We start from the raw sequence: 21,917 nt of genomic DNA, 5'->3' as shown, positions 1-21,917 counted from the left end.
AAATTCCATTTGACCCAGCAATCCCATTACTGGGTATATATCCAAAGTATTACAAATCGTTCTACTATAAGGACACGTGCACACGAATGTTCATTGCAGAACTGTTTACAATAGCAAAGACCTGGAACCAACCCAAATGCTCATCGACGATAGACTGGATAGGGAAAATGTGGCACATATACACCATGGAATATTATGCAGCCATCAAAAATGATGAGTTTGTGTCCTTTGTAGGGACATGGATGAACCTGGAAACCATCATTCTCAGCAAACTGACAGAAGAGCAGAAGATCAAACACCGCATGTTCTCACTCATAGGCGGGTGTTGAACAATGAGAACACATGGACACAAGGAAGGGAGAACTACACACTGGGGTCAGTTGGGGGGAAATAGGAGAGGGACGGTGGGGTTTGGGGAGCTGGGGATTGATAGCAAGGGAAGAGATGCCAGATGTATGTGATGGGTAGGAAGGCAGCAAATCACACTGCCACGTGTGTACCTATGCAACAATTTTGCATTTTCTTCACATGTACCCCAAAACCTAAAATGCAATAAAATAAATAAATGGGAAAATAATAATCAGCAAAAGTGTTTCAGCTATAAATTTTTAACTTGAATAATCAAGTGCTCTGGTGTAAATGTTAAAGGTTTTAATTATGCAAATTTGTCAATTCAACTTAATGGTGTAAACCAATTTGATATTTTATTTATATTGTACTTCCCCATAAGTATAACATTGTAAAGCCTTGCTTAAATTACCATTTTTAACTTTTGAGAAATGTTTTTATTATGAAAGTATTCAAATATATATGAGTAGAGGAAATAGTGTGATGAATTTCCATGAACTTATTTTCCAGCTTCAATAATCTTATCACCTTTTAGTACTCTTTAGACTTCTTTAGGAGAACAATTGATGTATTAAAAGATATACAGCATTTGAGACTTAGAAAAACATCAGGAAACTTGTGAAGACACAGTTTTGACAGTGGAAGCATGATTGAAAGACCTACATTTTTGCATGTGATCGTTTGTGATCCTACAGTGTCGGGGCCACCACTGCACCACCAATTCAAATGATGTTCATGGTTGGAAAACTTGCATGCACATTAAACCATGTCTTTCTTTCCAGTTGAACATGCAGGCAACTGGGAAGACTTCAGCCGCCAAGCACACAGGGTTGGAGCTTAAATAAACCTGCCTATGTTCAAATTCTAGCCCCTGCTCTTGCTAGCAGGGTAATCATAGGCAAGTTACTCAAACTCACTGAGCCTCAGTTTCATCACCTACAAATGATGAATATTGTTACCAAGCTTATAGGGTTACTCCAAAGATAAAACAAGTTAATGCATGTAAAACACCTAACATAGGCTTAGAGTTGGGACCTTCTCATATAGCTGGCTTGCCTACAATACTGGTTTGACCTCATTCAGAGGCTATATTACAATTGGAAACAAATCCATTGACCACAGATGACAGCCAGGACTATGCCACATCTCTCAGGATGCTGCCCCTAGTCCTAGTCTCCAAGACAAGCTAAGCCCCTTCTACACTGACTTTTTTTCTCAAGAAGGAGAATTTGATGGGGAAATCTTATCCTTTGCAGATGTAGGTGAAGGCTGGTTTCATGCACTTGGCTCACCGTTGCCTGCCAGGACTGTTTCAAAGTACTCATCCCAGCTTCCTGGGTCAGGGAGTAATTTGTTCATCCTTTGAAAATGGTAGTAGGACACCAGGTTGTCCTTGGGATTTCTTGCCACATAGATTATCTACAGTGGTGAGAAGAAACAATATAAATGGTAGAAGAAGTTAGAGATTGGGCAGTCAGTGTGCACAGTATATGTGTTCTGGTAACCATGTCCTAAAGGCCATGAATGCATCTTTTTCTCTTGCACTCATCATCCAGCAGCCAGAATGATCTTGTAAAAATGGAAATCAGGTAAGGCTGCTCCCCTGTGTAAAACTTGTCAATTTCTCTACATTGCTCCTATGATTAAGTTCAAAGTTCTCAACCTGGTGTTCAGGCTCTATGTGATCCCACCCTCCGATTCCCTTTGCTCACTTTCTCCTGGTCACACTTGCCCTCCCTCCTTCTGTGGTAGTGCTGATTTTGTGGCTGCCCCATAATATTTCTGGTTGTCCTTCTTTAGCATGTCCTGCTCTGCCATTCGGCTCTTAAAACAGGGAGTCTTAAAATGATGACCATCAAGAGGTCTGTGCCTCTTTCTAAAAGTGTATGCAGAATTTTGTACAGATGTACACTTTGTCAGGAGTGGAGTCACAATTTTCCGTAGATTCTCCATGGGGTTTATGATCACTAAAAATTTGAAATATTTAATTTAAATGTTGGCCTTTTTTAGTGCTCTGCCTGGATCTAGGTCTACTTTTATTTTTGCTTTATTTACTTTTTCTATTTTTTTTTTTACTATTTTCTTCTATTGCTGTAAATTTCATATGTTTATGACTCACAAATTTGTTTCTAGTACATATCTGTCTCCTGTGCTAGAGACTCATATCTGTATCCCTACCTGAATGTTCTGCATTCGTTTTAGACTCAATGGGGTCAAAATTCAATTCATCTTCATACAAACTAACTGCCCCTCTTTTATGATCTCTTTCCATTAATGGTACCACCATCAACAGTTACAATGACATAATCATACGAGATGCTTCTTATTCCACATCTTCCATAGCCAGTCATTGAGAGGTCTTGTGAATTCTGTCTGTTGTGTACATTTGGAATTCATTTTCTCACTGCCTCTGTCTTAACCCAAGCCTTTTAAATTCTTTTCCTGGACTATTGCTACCATCTCCTCACAGACATCCTGTTTTTCGTCTTGCCCAAGTTCTGTTCACCCCTCCCAACCACCACATCCCCCAGGGGAACTTTCTACAATGTAAATGGTATCATGTCACTTTCTTGTTCACTTCACATCTTCAGCGGGATCCAAGTAGCCTATAGGTTAAGTTCAAACATCTTAGCAGGCAATGCTGTGTAACAAGGCATCTCTGGCTCCTTCCCACTGCTCATGCCTCTTTTGTGGCCTTGGACCTATTTTCTTAAGTCTTGGCTTCTGATCTTTCAGTAACATGGAATGCCCTTCCCCTTCTTATTACTTGAAAAATTTATGTCTATTCCTCATGCCCTGACCTCTCTCTCACTCTTGTTGACACCCCTTGTCAAGGAGTTTTGTACTTCCCACTTCTGCTCCCATAATGCCTTACCCAGTTCTTTTTTTTTTTTTTTTTTTTTTTTTGAGACGGAGTTTCCCTCTTGTTACCCAGGCTGGAGTGCAATGGCGTGATCTCGGCTCACCGCAACCTCCGCCTCCTGGGTTCAGGCAATTCTCCTGCCTCAGCCTCCTGAGTAGCTGGGATTACAGGCACGCGCCACCACGCCCAGCTGATTTTTGTATTTTTAGTAGAGACGGGGTTTCACCATGTTGACCAGGATGGTCTCGATCTCTTGACCTCGTGATCCACCCGCCTCGGCCTCCCAAAGTGCTGGGATTACAGGCGTGAGCCACCGGGCCCGGCCCTTACCCAGTTCTTAATCTGTCATGGCTAATGATGAGCTCAGTATATACCTACTTCGAGAAGAGAGGACCAACATCTACTAGGCTCAGTCCTGAACCTCTCAGCCTCTTAATAATGCTATAAGGTGGAGGTACTTGAGCATAATTTTGATACTTGTTAAATTGCTGTTATATTATTCTTATTTTACTGACACTCCCAGATCAGCCTGGCTCTATCTGTACTAACAACATATTTCCATTTGCTTTCAGTCATTCAGCTACATCTGCCCCCAGACTCCATGTCTACATAGGAAATCCACTAGGGTCAGTAAGTGGAGTAAGACCCTGAATGTCACTAGAGAACCAGAGAGAGTAAAGTTGTGAATCTTGACAAGACTGTCAGAGGGCACAGAATGCCACATGGAAAATGAAGGTTGGGACTGCTTTGGCTTAGTGCCAAGGTCCATTTACAGATTCTCCCTGTAGAGGAATACTTTTTTAGATTGAAAGGCAATAAATGGTATCTTGGTGCTCTGAAAGAATTAAAAAAATTCCTTAGTGACCAATTTGAGACATAAATGAAAATGCATCTGCACCCCTGTAGGCTACAGTTGGAAAATAATTTTGATGTTTACAAAAATTTGACTTTCATCAGGTCTCAGAATGTCTAGGGCTTGCTGCTTGTAGGCACCTTTAGATGCTTAAAAGAGACAGTTTATCTACAAGTGAGATAAAGTGAGAGGATAGTAGAGCATATAGTTTTTAAGATTCCTTCAGTGCCACTTTCTGATCATTTAAATACTCATTACCTTAAGGGTGGCTGGAGGCCAACTGCCTAGAAGCTTCGGAAGAGTTCTGTAGTTATAGGAGGCATAGAGTGGGTGGTGTAGAGTAGCAGAAAGAGCATGGGCTGTGGTAAGAAAGAGGTGGATTTGCAGCCCATCTCTTCCACCTTCCATGTGTTTGTCATTGGGCAAGTTATGCAACATCTCTGAGCTACAATGTGCTCAGGTACCTCTACCTTATAGCATTATTAAGGGGATGAGATACTCAGAAATGAGCCTAGTAGATGTTGATCCTCTCTCTCTTCTTGATATAGGTATATGCTAAGCATATCCTTATCACTGAGAGATTAAGAACATAAATTATGATTGTAGATTCCATAATCTGCTCCTGGCAGATACAATGTGGGGATGACTGGGCAATAGTTATGACACAATAAACTAACTGCTCCCTATGTTTTCATGAGGAAAATCTGTCTCTGAATATTTTCTGTTTCAAGCTTACCTTACAGTTTTCCTCCCAGAAGGATGGAGGCAGTAGTTGTACAGGAAGATGAGTTTTCAGGGTCCTTGGGGAAGGCATCACGTTAGCCTCGTCAATCCCTGCAAAAATTTTCCTGACTCATTCTCTGATTTTAAAAAAAAGTTTTAATTTTTTATGCAATTGATCTTATCGGTTTTTTTTCTAATGGTTTCTGGGTTTTGTGCCATGTTATGCTTTTTTCATTCTTAGATGATAAGAAACTATTTCTCCCTATTTTCTTTTAGTATTTAGCACTTTGTATTTCCTTTTGTACCTCTGATTCTTTGCTACATTGGCCTTCATTTGGTGTATTATTTACTGCTGAGTGCCCTCTCCATTTCTCATCCCATTAGCCTTTAGAAATTACCACAGTTCCACTTGGCCACAAGGGATTGTTGGCACCAATGCAAATGAGGACCATGAGACCACATTGACAGAATTCAGGTTACATGGTGATCATCCAGGTGACCCAGAATGTGCCTACTTTATATTTTTTAATTACCATGAAAATAATAATTAAGAAATTATTGTAAAGGTCTTGAGGACTCTCAAAGATGTGTCCACAGATGGCCTCCAGGGTCAAACCGAGATGATTTAGTATGGAGTAGAACACTTTTCAAAACCTGTTCTTCGTTATATTTAACCCTAATTTTGGCTGTTTTTCTCAAGCACACTGGTGTGACACCAACTGAGCGGTTTGGAAAACCTGGCACATGTTAGTCTAGTTTCCCAACCCTACCCCTTCTCCCCCAAAAGAAGAATGAGAGAGAAGGCAACAAACAAGATTTGGTTTTAGGCCATTAGTTTGTTCATTCATTTCCCAAAGATGAGATCATAAGTCAGTTGTTCAGATGGAACTAGGATGGATTTCTGTAGAAAAATTCTAATTAAAGATGACCAGGTGCCCATGTTGGTCCAACATAGTCTATTTAATTCCACTGTATCCCTCAGATACCTGTACCTGGAGTCCATATAGGAGACACACACACATTCACGCACACTGCATAGCTTAGTGCTTGAGAGCATGAACTTAGGAAACAGAATTCTTGGGTCCAAATCTTGGCTCTGCTACCTATTAATTGTGGACCTTGAGCAATCATAATCTCTCTGTATCTTAATTTCTTCACATATAACATGGCAGCTACCTCATAAGTTGTGAAGAATAAGTGAGTTAATATGCAAAAAGTATTTAGAATAATGCCTAGCTCCTGGTATGTGCTATGATTGTCTTAGCTATGACTATGACACTTACTATTTTTCCATGGGAAGTGCATGGTGCATCCCAAATTTGAATCTGTGGTCCTTGGTGCCAGGCATCTTTGGCCCTGACACTGGGGTGCCACATGAGGATGCAGGGACTCTGTTGGGTGAGAAATGTGTAGCTAACGATTGGCACTTGTAACTGGTTGAATATTTTGTTTAATAGATAGATTGTACCTCTCTATTGTTAAGTGTTAAAGTGAAATACATTAAGCAAAAGCATCTGTCTAGATTTGCACAAGGAAAGTTATTTTTCACCCAGTACTTAGAATTAGGGATTAAAGGGAGTATTTCTCCCCCAAAATATGTTCAACTTTCAGACTCTCTACTCCTGAATTGTTCATCTTTATGTGAGGACTGTGAGTTTGTAAATGGAAGACTTACCCCAGTATGTCATTTTTATACACTCCAGGAAAGGTTGTCGAAGTTGAATGGGAGCACGCCTGCTCTTCTCAATATCTCCATCATTTTGTATCAGATCTACAATTTCCTGTGTCCAAGTGGTTCCTGAAAGAAAGTAGAATAAAGATCTGAGGAACTGATTTTTGATTTTCTGCAACTTAGAATTTAGAAACATGTTATAAAAAATTAATTTGCCTGCTAATACCTCACTTATGTTGCTTACGACATTGAATGAAAACCAAAACCAGCTATTATCTTTTCCTCATCAGAAAGATTAAGGGCAGAAATGTGACTTCTTTATTTTTTACTCCAATGATGTGCTTAAAAAATCTGAATATGCATTAATATATAAATAATATATAAATGCATTAATATATAATATATAAAACGATAATACAAATAACTATTATATGTAACAACAGGGATTATTTTTAAAATTTCCATTTGAAGAAAATCACAGAAATTCCCAAACATTAACTTTATCATTAAAAACTCTGGCTGCTAATAAGTAGTCTAGTTTTTTTTTTTTTTTTTTTTTTTTTTTTTTTAAGAACCAAGAAACTGACACAATGTCCATAATACGAAAAGGAAGAAAAAGTAAGAATTTCAAATAATCCACAAGCTGAAAAAATGAGATTGAATGAATTCCTCTTTCAAAGACAAAGCAAGATTAAACAGTGACTTCTATAAGAAAGGCGAACTCCTTATAAATGAAAAAATGATCTTTGCTGCATTTGAGGGTAAAATTTGTTTCTCTTCATGGCCTCATCTGTGATCTTACTGATTCTGGCCTCTGCAGGGCCTGTCCTCAGGAAGTGCATCCTTGTTTGGCTTCTAGGACCCTTGGCTGACCTGGTCCTATTTTTCTGTGGGGAAGCATGGACTGGATGTGTGTGGGGCTGTGGAATCAAATGGACTCAACTCCTGTATATGACGTATGAGTTGGGTGGTTTTGGAAAAATTACATAAACTTGTTGTACATTATTGATTCTCATGTGGTTTTGTGAGTTGGAAGAGAAAAAAGGTAGAACCCAGCTTGTCGTAGGCACTAAAGAAATGGTAGGTGTCGTCACGTTTTGATGGTATTGGTATATATCCTGAGGGCCAGAGCTAGAACAAATGGGACCACTGTGCTCGGGAAAACCCTGGGAAATAAGGTGCTATTCTTGTCGTGGTTCCCCCACGCCAGTTTTCTGTGATCCTGGTCTCCTTTCTCTAGTACCCTGATGCAGGTTCCTGGGTGCAGTGCCATGGCTCTGGCTCCACCTGTAGACTGTGCCCTTGTACCAGCTGCTCAGCTCCTGGTCAGTTCCTACTCTGCACTAAAACCAATTTATCTTTCTGCCCTTCTGGAGTCAGCACTGGTTTCATCTTCAAACCTTTGTTGCCTCCTGGTGATGTGCTGTCCTAATTCCCAGTCCATGCTTCTTTGACAGTTTCAGAGAGCCTTTCTCCACATAGGTTAGCTCTGCCTTTTCCTGTAAACTATGAGCATGGAATGTGGCCTTGCTTCTCTGTAGCCTCTCAGAGGAAGTCCTGGGTGCCTCTTCCTGCAGACTCCACTTTGTACTTGGCTTTGGTGTCAAAGATGCTGTCAGCATCTCAGGAAACCTGGGCTCCTTCAGTATCCCTTGACCCTATTCCTGTTTGGTTGGTGTAAGGGCTTCTGCCAGACCTCCTAGCCTCACATTCCACACTTACTCCCAACCCAGCCTGCTGACAGGGCCCCTTGCACCATGACTGGTACTCATCAGTAACTGCTCACCTCTTGCCCTGGGGAGCTGAGTGCCACTACATTATGCTCCTCAGTCACCACTATGGCCTGGTTTCCAGCACAGGCTGATGTCTGCTTTTCCGTGGACTCCACCTACAAGGTGGCAATTTCAGGCACATATGTTGACCTGAATGGCAACTCAGCAAGCCATGGTATGGCTCAGGCAAGCTGTGGCAAAGACTGTGCTCTGCAGCTTGTTCATGGAGATTGTAAAAGGTGCTGGATGCACAGCCGGATTTTCCTTCTGAATGGAAGTGTTTATTCCACCAGCTGCTTGGGATGCTGCTGGTAGATGGTCCCCAGCTATTCAGCCCTCTCCAGGCCCCTTCCTGGGACATCTTCCATTTAGGGACTGGCTAACACTCTGTTCCCCTCTCCCCAACTGGGATGGGACCAACTCTGCAGGGCCATCCCAGCTGCAGATCATACCATAGGAGGCTTTTTGCTGGGACTGAGTTGAAGCTCAGCTTCTCCCTCTGGCTAATTCTGCTTCCTTCCTTTCCTTAACTTCCAGGGTGGGGGGAGGTGTAGTAATTCCAGGCACACTCCCTAATAAACATCTCACATACTTATCTTGAACTCAGAATCTGACTCCTGGGAAGAAAAGGGGCTGGTTTGGGAGTGAGTATCATGATTTCAGATTATGACAGGGTGACTTAGATAAGTATTAGATGGGGCCTGGAACCTAGCATCTGGGATGGCTTGTGTTTTATAGGGTCACTGTCACCTTCCAATTTGCCCAGGGCAATACAGGTTGATCCTGTTGTGCCAGCTTAATTATTAAGTGTCTCTTTCTATATCAGATGAGTTAGTTTGGCAGATAAATGATTAAGTCACCACAGCATCAGGTCAGCCATCTCCCACATGTCTCAAGTATCTGTAATGCCCTGTTGCTAATCTCAGAAAAAATGTTCTTACTTATTTTCTGGGTTTGAGCTGGGAAAATGCTCAGTTCTCATGAGTCCCAAGAAGACAAACTTCTCACTCAAATGAATTTCTCTTTTCATAATTATTTTCCACTTGTAGCATTGTATTTCTTGTTCCGTATTGATAAGTGTTATCCTAGAGGGAAGTTAGTAAGAGTGTGACCCTGGATAACTTGACTTGCTTTGTGAAAAAGGCAGTTCAAGTTTTCAGGGGATAATCTTGCCTCTAGGTGATTCAGATAGAATCTGTGTTGATAGAACTGACAACTTGAGGAAAGGAAACCCAGTAGTCATTCCAGGCTGTGGCTGGGGCTGTTCACAAGCACCAAGTGCAGTGCCCATCTAACAACCATGTTATTAATTTGATCAAAACAGGTACTTACTTCAGATCTTTCTGGCTCGAAGATTCACTCCACTGGCTGCCAGGACACAACCCATTTCTGGCTGCTTCTCTGTCCAATGTCTAAGTGAGAAAGCTTCTTGGGGTTTGGTCCTGTGCCCTCTTTTTCCTCTATGCTTTCTTCCCATGTGATTCCATTCATTCCCATTGTTTTAAACATCATTTTTAGTAGACACTGTTGGTGCCTTCCTCAGATCCCCTGTACCAGCCTCTTGCACCCCCTCCAACCTCTCCATTGCTGTGAGTGCTGGCCGCTCATGTCTCTCAGCTCCCTGCTTTGCTGGAGAAGTGTCATCCTCTGAAGGGAGGCTCCTAATGGAGACAGCCTCCATCCTTCCACTTCCCTCCTGCCCTAACCACATCAGGGCAAGGCTTTACTAAATGCCACATCTTTGCTTGGCCTCTTCCCCTCCCTTATCCTACACATACCCTTACTGTTTTTTTTTTTTTTTCCTAAAAAGCACCACTTCAATAACTCATGTACGCTTGAATCCTTGCCTCAGGCTCTGCCTTAGGGCATTTAACCTGAGATGTTTCAATCTGCAGCATTTCCAGTTATATCTCCAGCTAGAATGGGCTTCCCTCTGTGATATATTTCTGACATCTCCCCTGACATCAAAACTTACTGGTCTAAAGGTCATCTCGAACTTAACGTGTCCCAAACTGAGCTGTAGTTTAACTGCCCACCTCCTGCACAGGCTCTATGCCTCTCCTTCTCCCAGGCTCTCCCATCTCAGCACAAGGGGCCACTCAGTTGATAAAGCCAGAAGAGAGTCACCCAGGAGTTATCCCTTCCTCTCAGATCTCAAGTAATTTTACCTCCAAAATACATCTCAAGTTTTCTCTCGCTCTCCATTTGCACTCTTGCCTCCTTAGTCTAAGCTACTTTCTTTCTCATCTGGAAATGGCAACATATACATCTTGTGTTCCCCAGTCCATATTTGACCCCCTTCGATCCATTCAACTGCCTAATAATAGATACCCTGGCCCCTCTCAGACCTGTACTTCCCTGACTCAGTGCTTGGCACTGGCATCCACTTGATCATTCCACCCCCAAATCTTGTCTCTTCTCTTTCCCTTACCCCCCACATATCATCTATCAGCAAGTCCTACTGCTCCAGTCTGCATATGTAAATGCTTCCTCTCCATGCTCACTATTATGGGCTAACTTGTGTGCTCCTCTATTTATATGTTGAAGTTCCTACCCACAGTATCGCAGAATGTGACCTTGTTTGGAGATAGAGTCTTTATAGAGGTAATCAAATAGAAATGATGTCATTAGAATAGCTCGCACCCAGAAAGACTGATGTCTATATAAAAAGGGGAATTTGGAGGTAGATGTGCACACACGGAGAGTGCAACGTGAATGTGAAGATGCCAAAGAGAGAGGCCTGGAACAGTGGCTTTCCTCACAGCCCTCAAAAGAAACCAAGTCTGCTGGTACCTTGATTTTGGACTTCTGACGTCCCAAACTATGAGACAATAAATATCTATTGTTTAAGTCACTGAGTTAGCAGTACTTTGTTCATAGCCATAGCTATGATAATACATTCTCTAATCTAAATTAGGACCTCCAATGTTCTCTCATTACACTCTACATTTCTTTCTAAGGTCTTTTCACAGGTAATCAAATATCTGTGAAAAGATTTGTTTAATGGTTTAATGTTCTTCTCTAGGCTGTACTGTAAATCCCTGCAGGGCAAAGATAATGAACATTTTACCAATCCTATGCTTGGTGCGGGTCTCTGGCATTTAGAAAGTTCTTAATAGGTAATTGTTGAATGCAGGGGAAAAAATGAATAACATGGATTTTTTTAACCTGAAGAATCTGCTTTGACTTGTTACCTATTTTTGATAAATGAACTACTCTATCTCTAAAGAAATCTCTATAGTATTATAGAAAAATCTTAGATCCTTTGCCATTCTGTCTGATTTCTAGAGAAGGACACTTTCTTCTTCTGCTCTTTGATTTTACTGCATGATCCTATAAGGTGCTGATACACACTCCAACTTTCCCTCTTCTCTTTCCCATGTGCATACCTGCTTTGGGGTAAGAAGCAATGAGAAGGTCATCAGGCTTTGCTTGGAAGTTCCAGATCTTATCCCAGCAATCGCATACTTTCTTTTGAAGGATGATTCCATTCACTTGGGAAAATTCTCCTCGGCATAATAAGCCCCATTGTAACTCACTTGTCTTCTCCACCTTATCGTTAGCCATTTCTTCCACCATGGTCTTCACCAGCAGGGGAAAGTGAAAAGTAAATGAAAGTTGAGGTTCACATGGGTTTTATGTATTCAGTGCTTTGGGCACAGAGCTCTGGTCATTCATTACAGGTAAATATGTTCAGGCAAACAAAGAGAGACAATTTGCATGGCTTCTGGGTGGAACTGGAAAAAAGTCTTCAGCATTGTACCAGAATAGGCCTTACCTTTTCTACTGGCGAGACTCTGGTAGGGCTCCTCCTCCGTACTGCCAGGAGGAAGAGCAGCAGCGAGGCACCAGTCCAGGAGCCTGCCCAATTCCAGGAGGTCACTTACTGGTCCCACGGTTACCCACGGAGATGAAGAATTTCGAAGAAATCACTGAAGGAATGCCTGGAGCAAGTCTTCAGGAATTCCCTTCATTCTTCCTTCTCTTCATCTGGAGTTACTCTCCCTACAGAAAGAAGAGTGATTTTCTCTTCTGGGTTTGGTTATCCATGGAGATTTGGAGAAACACATTCCCTAGACCTAAGCAGACCCATGCTTCGTTGACATATCACATGCTAGGTGTGCATGTTAGGTGCACATGTTGCCAGCTGGGGCAGTCCAGCTGGAAATTCCATCTCAACTTCTAATACTCAGTTAGAGAGTTACCTAATTCTCAGGTCTGTTTCTTTTCTGTGAGAGGTTAGACTGCAATATTTGAGGACTGTTATTACAACGAGTTTTTTTATATCGAGGCACAGCTTACATGCAGACAAATGCACAAAGTATAAGTTTACGTCTTGATGAATTTATACTTCTATATGCACCCACGTAACCACCATCCAGATCAAGATATAGGACATTCCCATTGCTTCTGATAGTTCCCTCCTGCTCCTTCCCAGTCAATGCTGTACCAGTGCCCCACACCCAAGGCAGAGGCTATTCTGACTTTTGTCACTGTAGTTTAGTTTTGTCTATTCTTTTTTTTTTTTTTTTTTTTTTTTTGAGACAGAGTCTCACTACGTCACCAGGCACCAGGCTGGAGTGCAGTGGTGTGACCTTGGATCACTGCAACGTCCGCCTCCTGGGTTCAAGCAATTCCCCTGCCTCAGTCTCCCAAGTAGCTGGGACTACAGGCATGCGCCACCACGCCCAGCTAATTTTTTTTGTATTTTTAGTAGAGATGGGGTTTCACCATGTTGGCCAGGATGGTCTCGATCTCTTAACCTCTTGATCTGCCCGCCTTGACCTCCCAAAGTGCTGGGATAGTTTTGTCTATTCTTAAACCTCATATTAATGGAATCATACATTATATACTTCTTTGTGTGTGGCTTTCTTCTTTCAACATAATGTCTTTGAAATTCATCAAGTATCAGCAGCAAGTATCAGTAGTTCATTTCTTTCTTTCTTTCTTTTTTTTTTTTTTTTTGAGATGGAGTTTCGCTCTTGTTACCCAGGCTGGAGTGCAATGGTGCGATCTTGGCTTACTGCAACCTCCGCCTGCCGGGTTCAGGCAGTTCTCCTGCCTCAGCCTCCTGAGTAGCTGGGATAGTTCATTTATTTCTATTACCATATGCTATATCACTGAATGAATATACCAGAATTTTAAAATCCATTCTTCTTTTGATGGACATAAGGGGTGATACCAATTTTTGGTAATTATGAATAGACCTCCTATGACATTTTCACTCTTTTTTTTTTGTGGACAGATGCACTCTCTCATATTCTTTTGGGTGCATGACTATGATTTGAATTGCTGGATCATTGGTATATTTAGCCTTAGTAGAAACTTCCAGTTCTTCAATACATAAACAATGACACTTCAGTTAATGATATGAAAAGAGCTACCTGACCACCTGTCTGAATGATCTCTAAGTGCTTCTTCTAATTCTGAGATTTGGACTCCCTGGCAGTGTGGGAGGACTGGCAGCCCCTTATTTATGTTACTTAGCTGTTGGCTCAGTCAGGTGTCTGCCTTATTGGAGCTGTAACTTCTACTCAGTTTGAAGTGAGTGGCCGAAGAACAATGGGCTGCTGAACAAATGGGCTCCTGTCACTGTGTTGGAGAGGCAGGCTTTTCCAGGGACCACCTCTGCCAGGATTTCTTTTAGCATTTAGATTGACTCAACCCAAGCAAGGGGGCTTCGCTTAGTCATGCTGGAGGGATTTTAGAGCTCCTACTGTTCATTTACTTTCTAGAATGTGTCATCTGACATACTGGGCATTGGCATTAACTGCACATTTCAAACAAACCATTATAAAGGCCAGCAGAGAAACATTGCCTCAACTGGTCAGATGGAGAGAATTCTACCACGCTCACAGTAGCCGCGGTGTTATCCCACTCTCAGTCATTTCTCAGCCTCAGCTTCAGGCACTATTGCTGTTTCTGAGAGCCCTTGCAGGGACTCAGAGACTTCAGAGAAGACCTGCTACCTGGAGTCCCCGACAGAAGGTGGAGAGGGAGTGTTCACCAACACTGTTAAGTCTTTTGATTTATTTCTTGTATATTTATTTATTTAACAGATTTATATATATACATATATGTTTACATATATACATTTATATTTACACACACACAAACACACAAACTAGCTTAAACCATTTGAAATGACCATTTTTGAGCTTAAAAAGGTCAGATATTGGCTGGCTTGTTTTTAAATTTATTGCCTCTCACATCCTAGTTCACGTGTCATGAGTTTTCTTTTGGATGTGGGGCTGGGACTCTGCCATCCGTGTTTCTACTGGGCCAGCTGACGCCTCTTCTTTGAGTCTTTGCTCACAAGGAGACTGAGAGGCAAGAGAAGGGGTAGAGACTTGCCCTTTTTGCTGCCTTCTTGCTCCAGGGAGTGGTAACCCTGAAATAACTCACTTCCTATAGCAGCAGCAGAGTCAGTGTGCAGATCACTTCAGAGCCAGCGTATTCACAGTGTCCTCAGGGACAGAGCCCTGGCCAATCTGTGCTCCTTCCCCAGGGGTGAGGGTTTTCTCTACACACCCCTCCTTCAAAATCCTGTTTCAGTAATTCTCATCTTTCCGAACTTTCTGTGTGATACTTGAATGTTTGCTTTCTTTTTTGGCACCAATTTCAAGTGACTCAACCTAATACTCACACATCTGAATTTAACAGTAAATCATAAATGTAATGGTCCCTTTAACAAAGGGAGAATAATGCTCCCTTTTCAGTGATAGGCAGATGCTTGGCCTATCACTGAGATATAGTAAGAGTAAGAGACTTACTGGGAGACAATGCTTGTGAGGGATAAATGAGCAGGGCTGTCAGAGCCTGGTGTAGTAGTAACCTCTGTGGAGAAGGGCAGGAAAGAGGGAAGGAAGGAAGACTGGGTAGGCAAAATCTTAGACTGGTTTAATTCTCAGAAAGTTTTAGCAAAACTGTCGGGGGGTTCTCCTTCCAAGTGCCCATCTGAGAAGATGCTCCTCCTGAGAAGGACAGGGCCAGGTGATGGGCGGAAGAATGTGGCCAGCTGACCTCAGGACCTTGAAACTTTGGTTTGGAGAGTTAACCACCAGACTTTTGACAAGGTTCCATAGTTTCCGTTACAACTATTCTGTCAGTTTATGAAGCACATTGAGCTCAGCTCCTTAGCTAACAAAATGATTTTATTTTCCAGGTGCTTGCAGAGAGGAAACGGTAATTTATAATTTGAGCAAGCTCAGGAAGTCATTTCTAGGGAAAAGCAGTGATAAGGGGAATAAAAATTGGAACATAAGGTATTAAAATTGCCCCTGTGTAGTACAGCTTTGTTTCTCTCTCTCTCTCTATATATATATCTCCATGTGGAAGGTCAGCGAAGAGTCAGCCATTTTCCTCCTTAGTCTTCATCAAATCTCTCATTCTGTGCCACTGTGGAGTAATGCTTTCACTCTCCCGTGGTCCCTGAAAAGCAATGCAATCATGCTTGAGAGATTGGAGAGGAAGTCTAATCTGAACGCTTTTTCCTTAAAGTGAAACCTTACAGATAATTAAAAAGTATGAATTCTTATAACAGGTACACATCACAATCAATTTTCTTTCAAAGACTTATTAATATTTTGAGAAAACCTCAGAATAATTGGCAGTATCATGTTAGTTAAAAAGGTTTTAAGGTCAGTCATGGTGGCTCATGCGTGTAATCCTAGCACTATGGAGGCCAAGGTAGAATTGCTTGAGCCCAGAAGTTCAAGACCAGCCTAGGCAACATAGTTAGACCCTGTCTGTACGAAAAATAAAAAAATTAGCTGGGCATGGTGATGTGTACCTGTGATCTCAGCTACTTGGAAGGCTGCAGATGGGAGGACTGCTTGAACCCAGGTGTTTAAAGTTGTAGTGAGCTGTGATTGTACCATTGCACTTCAGCCTGGGTGACAGAGTGAGATCTTTCTTTAAAAAAATAAGAAGGAAACAAGCATATTAATATTCCTTTCCAAAATACTAGTTATGTAATAATATTGTTCTCAAAGAAATTCATGGTGGTTGGCAGGCAGCTTTCCTCATAAACTGGGAGATGGAGTGGTTCATGATGTCACAATTTATTGCCACATGGTTGGTCATCTAGTTTTTCCTCATACTTTCAAGTGATGTCTGCTGAGCAATACTTTTGACAGCCTCTTCATCTAGTTTCTTCCCCATAAATTCCATTATCTTTTGAACTTCATGTTCTGCATGCTGTTGGGTGGGGAAAGGACAACAAGTTGTCATGAGGGGATTTAGGGGAGTATTAAAGGAAAGCAAGGAAACCAAATCTGGGAGATGTTCTTTAAATTCTCTTCATCTTGATATTCGTGATATTGTTAATCTTGCTCACCGAAACTTTCCCTACTGTGCCCAGCACTGCAGTTGTGTCTCTGCTGTTAGAAACTTTCCCACCAGCAGAAGGATCTGGAACTCAAGGCCTGCTGTGCAGATTCTTTTGTCCCATGAGGTGATCACTTGATGTGGTGTTCTCTCCCTTCTCCTGAGAATGGGGCTTCCTCAGAGCTGGACTCCAGTGATTATTATTGCTCTTCTGGGTCAAGCCCCTCAGAGGGCTACCAGGCTCTGGGCTGGTACTGGGGAATATCAGCAAAGAGTTCTGTGATGTGATCCATATCCAGGTCTCCCAGCAAGTGACAGGGAAGTGACATAGACTCTGAGATTACTTGGTTGTAGATAACCTTAGTGTGCTGACTTTCTCAAATATTAGTTATGCTAGCAGTGAAGTCATAACGTGGGCAGACTCAGGACCAGGGTGTTGCAGGCAGTGGTGTTAGCTATTGTTTTCTTCTTCCTGGGAGCAGTGTTTCTCTGCCAAGTGTTTCTGTAAGGGTCTCAGTTGGATGGCTTCCAGCCAGGAGGTGGAATTTGCAAGACAGCACGTGCTGCAGTAGAAGAAGTAGGATATAAGCTTGCTCTAAGTTGACCAGGGGAAGTATTCTTGTTTCTCAGCTAACGGGTGGGATCATAAAGCTTCCCAGTGTTTATGGGGCAGGGTGAGGCAGGTCTGAGCTTTTGGGCCTGGCTTGCTACGGCCACTGGGGGATGCAGGGTGGTTCTCAGGCCAATGGGATTATGATTCAGAGGGGAGTGTGGCTGTCTCTGCCTTGCAGTAGAATTCATCAGGGTAGTAAGGGATAGCCAGTAGCAAGGGGCCTCACCCAGCTTCCATGCAGTTGGTGAGGTCAGTCTTGCTCCTGCAGCACCCTGCTAACAACGCCTAGTTTAGATCCAGGCAGCCTAAGCACAGAACTCAGACCTGGCTCAGGCCATAGGGTTCCCTGGTGAGAAAGCAAGTACAGCTTTCCTCCTTCTTTTTTATAAATTAACCTCCATTAATACCTCACACAGTTAGACCATGGTATTCTCTTGTTGAAAAATCTATGTAAGTATTCTCTTGAGGGGACAGGAAATGCTAGAAGTTATCTGCATTTCCCCTGTGGTTTTAGTATTCTCCATTTCAAAATGATTGGCCAGCTCATCCTTTGTTGAGTGGGAGGGGGAGAAGAAGGAGTGGGAAAGGTGTGGCTGGGTGAAGAGATGCAGGAGAGGGCAGGGCTGAATGGCCATGGACCAACCTCTATTCTGACCCATAGTTAAGCCCTTGACTAGGCATGTTCCTAGACCAAACCGAGGATCAGGCTGCTTATTCTCACGGCCCAATAATGAGATGCAGATGAACTAGGGAAGAAGAGAGTTTAATTCTGTAACTGGGTACCAGGGGAAGGCCTGGAAAATATTGCCAGACCAACTCAAAATTACAAAGTTTTCCAGAGCTTATATACCTTCTAAGCTATATGTCTACATGTAAGTGTGCATTCATCTAAAGACATAAATGATTAACATCTTCTAATCTATAATTAAGGACTGAGTTTTGAAGGCCTTCCTCTGGAGTCTCAGTAAATTTACTTAATCTGGATGGGTCCAGGTGCCAGGGTGATTACTATTATCTTGTCTCCTGCTAAATCATGGAGGTTTGTGGAGTTCCTTTAGACCGCCAGTAAAACTTTTTTGTGGAGGTCTGGGTCCTGTTAAAGATTCCTTCATTGTTTTTCATGCTTCAAGGCCCAGGAAAGGCTCATGCAAAACTCTTTGTGGGCTTTTGTTACATTCCAGCCTTTGTATAAGGGCACTGGTTCTTTCAGCTTTTAATATTTAACCACTAAGTGCTGAAACAGTTGTTATGGAGGCCTGCCTGTTCAGCTGTTTATGAGACCTGGCCTGCCACAGACAGAGCAGAGAATACCACACGAGTCACTCACCACAAACACTTGACAACCTGACCAGCATTGGCCTAAACTCTGAGGTCTCTGACTTGCAGTAACCTGTTTGGGCGAGTCTAGTTTTGTATTATTAAGACGTTAAGTAAATTGTGCCATTTGGGTCAGATATATTGCTGCATATGAGAAACAGTCCTGATAGAGAATCTGTTAAATATCTCAGACCACATTTTTCTTTTTAGAGGGATGTCTCAACCTCTCCTAGTTTGCCTGCTGATCTGAGGCTCGGTTACCCTAATCTTTTCCTATTGCTCTTTCTCTTCTCATGAATCTCCAGTTGTATTTAGCATACTATGTACTAAAGAACTGTGTCTGCAGTTAAAATGAAAAAGACCAGGCACAGTGGCTCATGCCTGTAATCCCAGTGCTTTGGGAAACCAAGGTGGGGGGATTGTTTGATGCCAGGAGTTATAGACCAGCCGGGGCAACATAGTGAGATCCTGTCTCTACAAAAAGTAAAAAATAAAAATTAGCCAAGTGTGATGGTGCACATCTGTGGTCCTAGCTCCTCAGGATACTGAAGTAGGCGGATTGCTTGAGCCCAGGATGTTGAGGCTGCAGTTAGCCACAATTGTGACACTACACTCCAGCCTGGGCAACAGAGTGAGACCCTGTCTTAATTTTTTTTTTTTTATAAGGAACGAGTAACCTTCTGGTCAACCTGAAATTCTATGTCCTGCTTTTGTAACCAGGTGTGAGAGGCTGAGGGAGGCCAGCTTCCTACCTCTTACCTTAATCCTGAAAGTCTCCACACCCGTGAACACTTCCCAGCCCTCTTAACTGCACCAGTGTGGCTCCCACCCTCGTACTGTGTGTACGGCACAGCCACAATGGATATATTGACATGCTAATCTCAATGTTTCACCATCTTTCTTGGAGCCTGCAGGGGCTTCCTGATGCTCCTAGGATAAAGTCTAACATTCTGCTATCACCATTAAGGCTCCATGTGACATGCCCACCTTTCTTTGGGGCTTTATTTTGCCGGTTCTCCCTGAGCTTACTGCTCTTCTCCTCACAGCCCTTTCTCCTGGCCCTCAAACAGGCCCCCCTCACCAAGCCTGCTCCTGGGTCTCCTTCTCTCTGCCCAGTCTCTGTCTCTTGCCTAGATAAAGCCAGCACATGCTTTACATCTGGGAAGAACCGTGTCCTGTCAGGAAAGCTGTGCCTCAGTCCCCAGTCCCAGCTGATCTGCTGTGGCCTCTCAAAGCCTGAAACCATCTCGCATGGCATTCTCCTCAATTGGTGACATGTGTCATGACTTATTGGACTTTTGCTTCACATGCTAGACCATAAAATCCACAGGGGAAAGAACTTTGCTCACCACTGTGAGCATTCCCATCATTCACACAGTACCTGGCACATAGTACGCGTACAATTGAGAATGAATGAATGAATAAATGAGTAAATGAAGGATGGCTGTAACTTTAGGAGGAAAGAAACAAAATTATTTCTTTTGAGCTGCTGGTGCATACATATGGTGCACGCATATAGGGGGACAGGGTGTGCTAGGGCCCTATGCATCTTAGCTTAAATACTGAATTTCCTGGAACTGGTTCTATTTCTTGCATCTCTGTTCTTGTTTGATTGATCCCTTCTTGCTTAAATTGTGGGCAACTGGTTGAGTTGCAAAACACTGTGCTTTACTGGTGGCTTTTCATTCTTGACCTTGATTCTACATGTTCCCGTTGCCATATAGTTTCCACTGGTCGTTGGAAGCTGAATTTAAATGTGATTTGTTGATGTTTAAAAAAACTCATAGTCCCATGTAATCTCACAGCATTAAACTTCAAAGCTCTTTGAAATACTAAACTTCAAAGTAGGCAGGTTGAGGTCCTAGCTAGTGAAGGAAAAGGAAGCAGAAAGAATTTAAACCAAATGAGAGACTATTTGCTTGACCAAACTTTAGTCAGTCTCCTAATATATCTCCTATACCCCTCTGTGTACCTTCTTGAAAAAAATCCAGTTTTTGCAAGAAAGCTATTAAGTCAATTTAGTAGGAACTCGCTAACCTCAAAATCGGATCAGGTTCTTCATCCTCCCCCATCGCCCAGGTAATATCTAATCACCCTGGCCTATCTTTAGCAACAATCCTGTTGGATCACTGTAGCTAGAATCCATCCCTTCCCTTACCCATGATGTTTCCTCTTAGTAATTTTCTATCCCTCCTTCTTCACTCTACTACATGGCTATAAATTCCCACTTGCCCATATTGTATTAAGAGTTGAACACAATCTCTTCTACTGCAAGACCCCATTGCCATGGTCCCTACACGTGTGAAGATGGTCCTGACTAAAATCTGCCCTACTGTGCTTTAATAAGTGTCATTGAATATTTTTTCCATGAACAGACCAATCAATCAACCAACCACCAACCAACCAATTAAAAATCAGAATGCAGTTTAGTATTTGGGATCATTGCTAACCGTGGGGTGAATTATTATTATTATTATTTTTACTATCTTTGTATTAGTCAGTTTTCATGCTGCTGATAAAGACATACCCAAGACTGGGTAAATTATAAAGAAAAGAGGTTTAATGGACTTACATTTCCACATGGCTGGGGAGGCCTCACAAGCATGGTGGAAGGTGGAAGGCATGTCTTACATGGAAGCAGAAAATGAGAGCCAAGTGAAAAAGGAAACCCTTCACATACTCATCAGATCTTGTGAGACTTATTCACTACCATGAGAATAATACAGGGGAAACTGCCCCCATGATTCAGTTATCTCCCACCACTTACCCCCAAAACACTGCACTTTGGTCAAAGCCATTCAACAAGTCTCTAGGAAGTTCCAAACTTTCCCACATTTTCCTGTCTTCCTCTGAGCCCTCCAAACTGTTCCAACCTCTGCATGTTACCCAGTTCCAAAGTCACTTCCACATTTTTGGGTATCTTTATGGCAGTGCCCCACTCCACCGGTACCAATTTACCGTATTAGTCTATTTTCACAGTGCTGATGAAGATATACCCAAGACTGAGTAAATTATAAAGAAAAAGAGGTTTAGTAGACTCACAGTTTCACAAGGCTGGGGAGGCCTCACAATCATGGCAGAAAGTGAAAAGGCACATCTTACATGGTGGCAGACAAAAGAGAATGAAAGTCAAGGGAAAAAGGAAAATCCTTGTAAAATCATTAGATCTTATTCACTACCATGAGAACAGTATGGGGAAAACCACCTCAATGATTCAATTATCTCTCATGGGGTCCGTCCCATAATATGTGGGAAATATAGGAGCTACGATTCAAGATAAAATTTGGGTGGGGACACAGCCAAACCATTACTTCCTTAAACAGCAAAATTATTTTCAGTGTTAGTCATGCATAGAGACAAATAATAATATAGTAAAGAAATGTAGTCAGTGAAACTTTTCTTTTGTTCAACCTTGTGTATAAACTCAT

The 21,917-nt window shown here is 42.3% G+C and overlaps 1 protein-coding gene across 1 annotated transcript; it reads right to left on the bottom strand.

Moving 5' to 3' along the window:
* Nucleotides 1-1,623: 1,623 nt before the first annotated feature.
* LOC116539853 (sulfotransferase 1C4-like) lies at nucleotides 1,624-11,819 on the bottom strand. Its single transcript, XM_032263035.1, has 4 exons — nucleotides 11,621-11,819; nucleotides 6,463-6,585; nucleotides 4,801-4,898; nucleotides 1,624-1,767 (listed from the first exon to the last, which is right to left on the bottom strand). Exons 1-4 carry the CDS (start codon nucleotides 11,808-11,810, stop codon nucleotides 1,624-1,626), a joined length of 555 nt encoding a protein of 184 aa, XP_032118926.1. The 5' UTR covers nucleotides 11,811-11,819.
* Between the last annotated feature and the right edge of the window lie 10,098 nt (nucleotides 11,820-21,917).

The sequence above is a fragment of the Sapajus apella genome, unplaced genomic scaffold, assembly GCF_009761245.1.
Source record: "Sapajus apella isolate SASKATOON/1434 unplaced genomic scaffold, GSC_monkey_1.0 scaffold134, whole genome shotgun sequence".
Lineage (NCBI taxonomy): Eukaryota > Metazoa > Chordata > Mammalia > Primates > Cebidae > Sapajus > Sapajus apella.
Note: the sequence above shows the minus strand (reverse complement) of the source record. Positions and strands in the feature narration are given on the sequence as shown.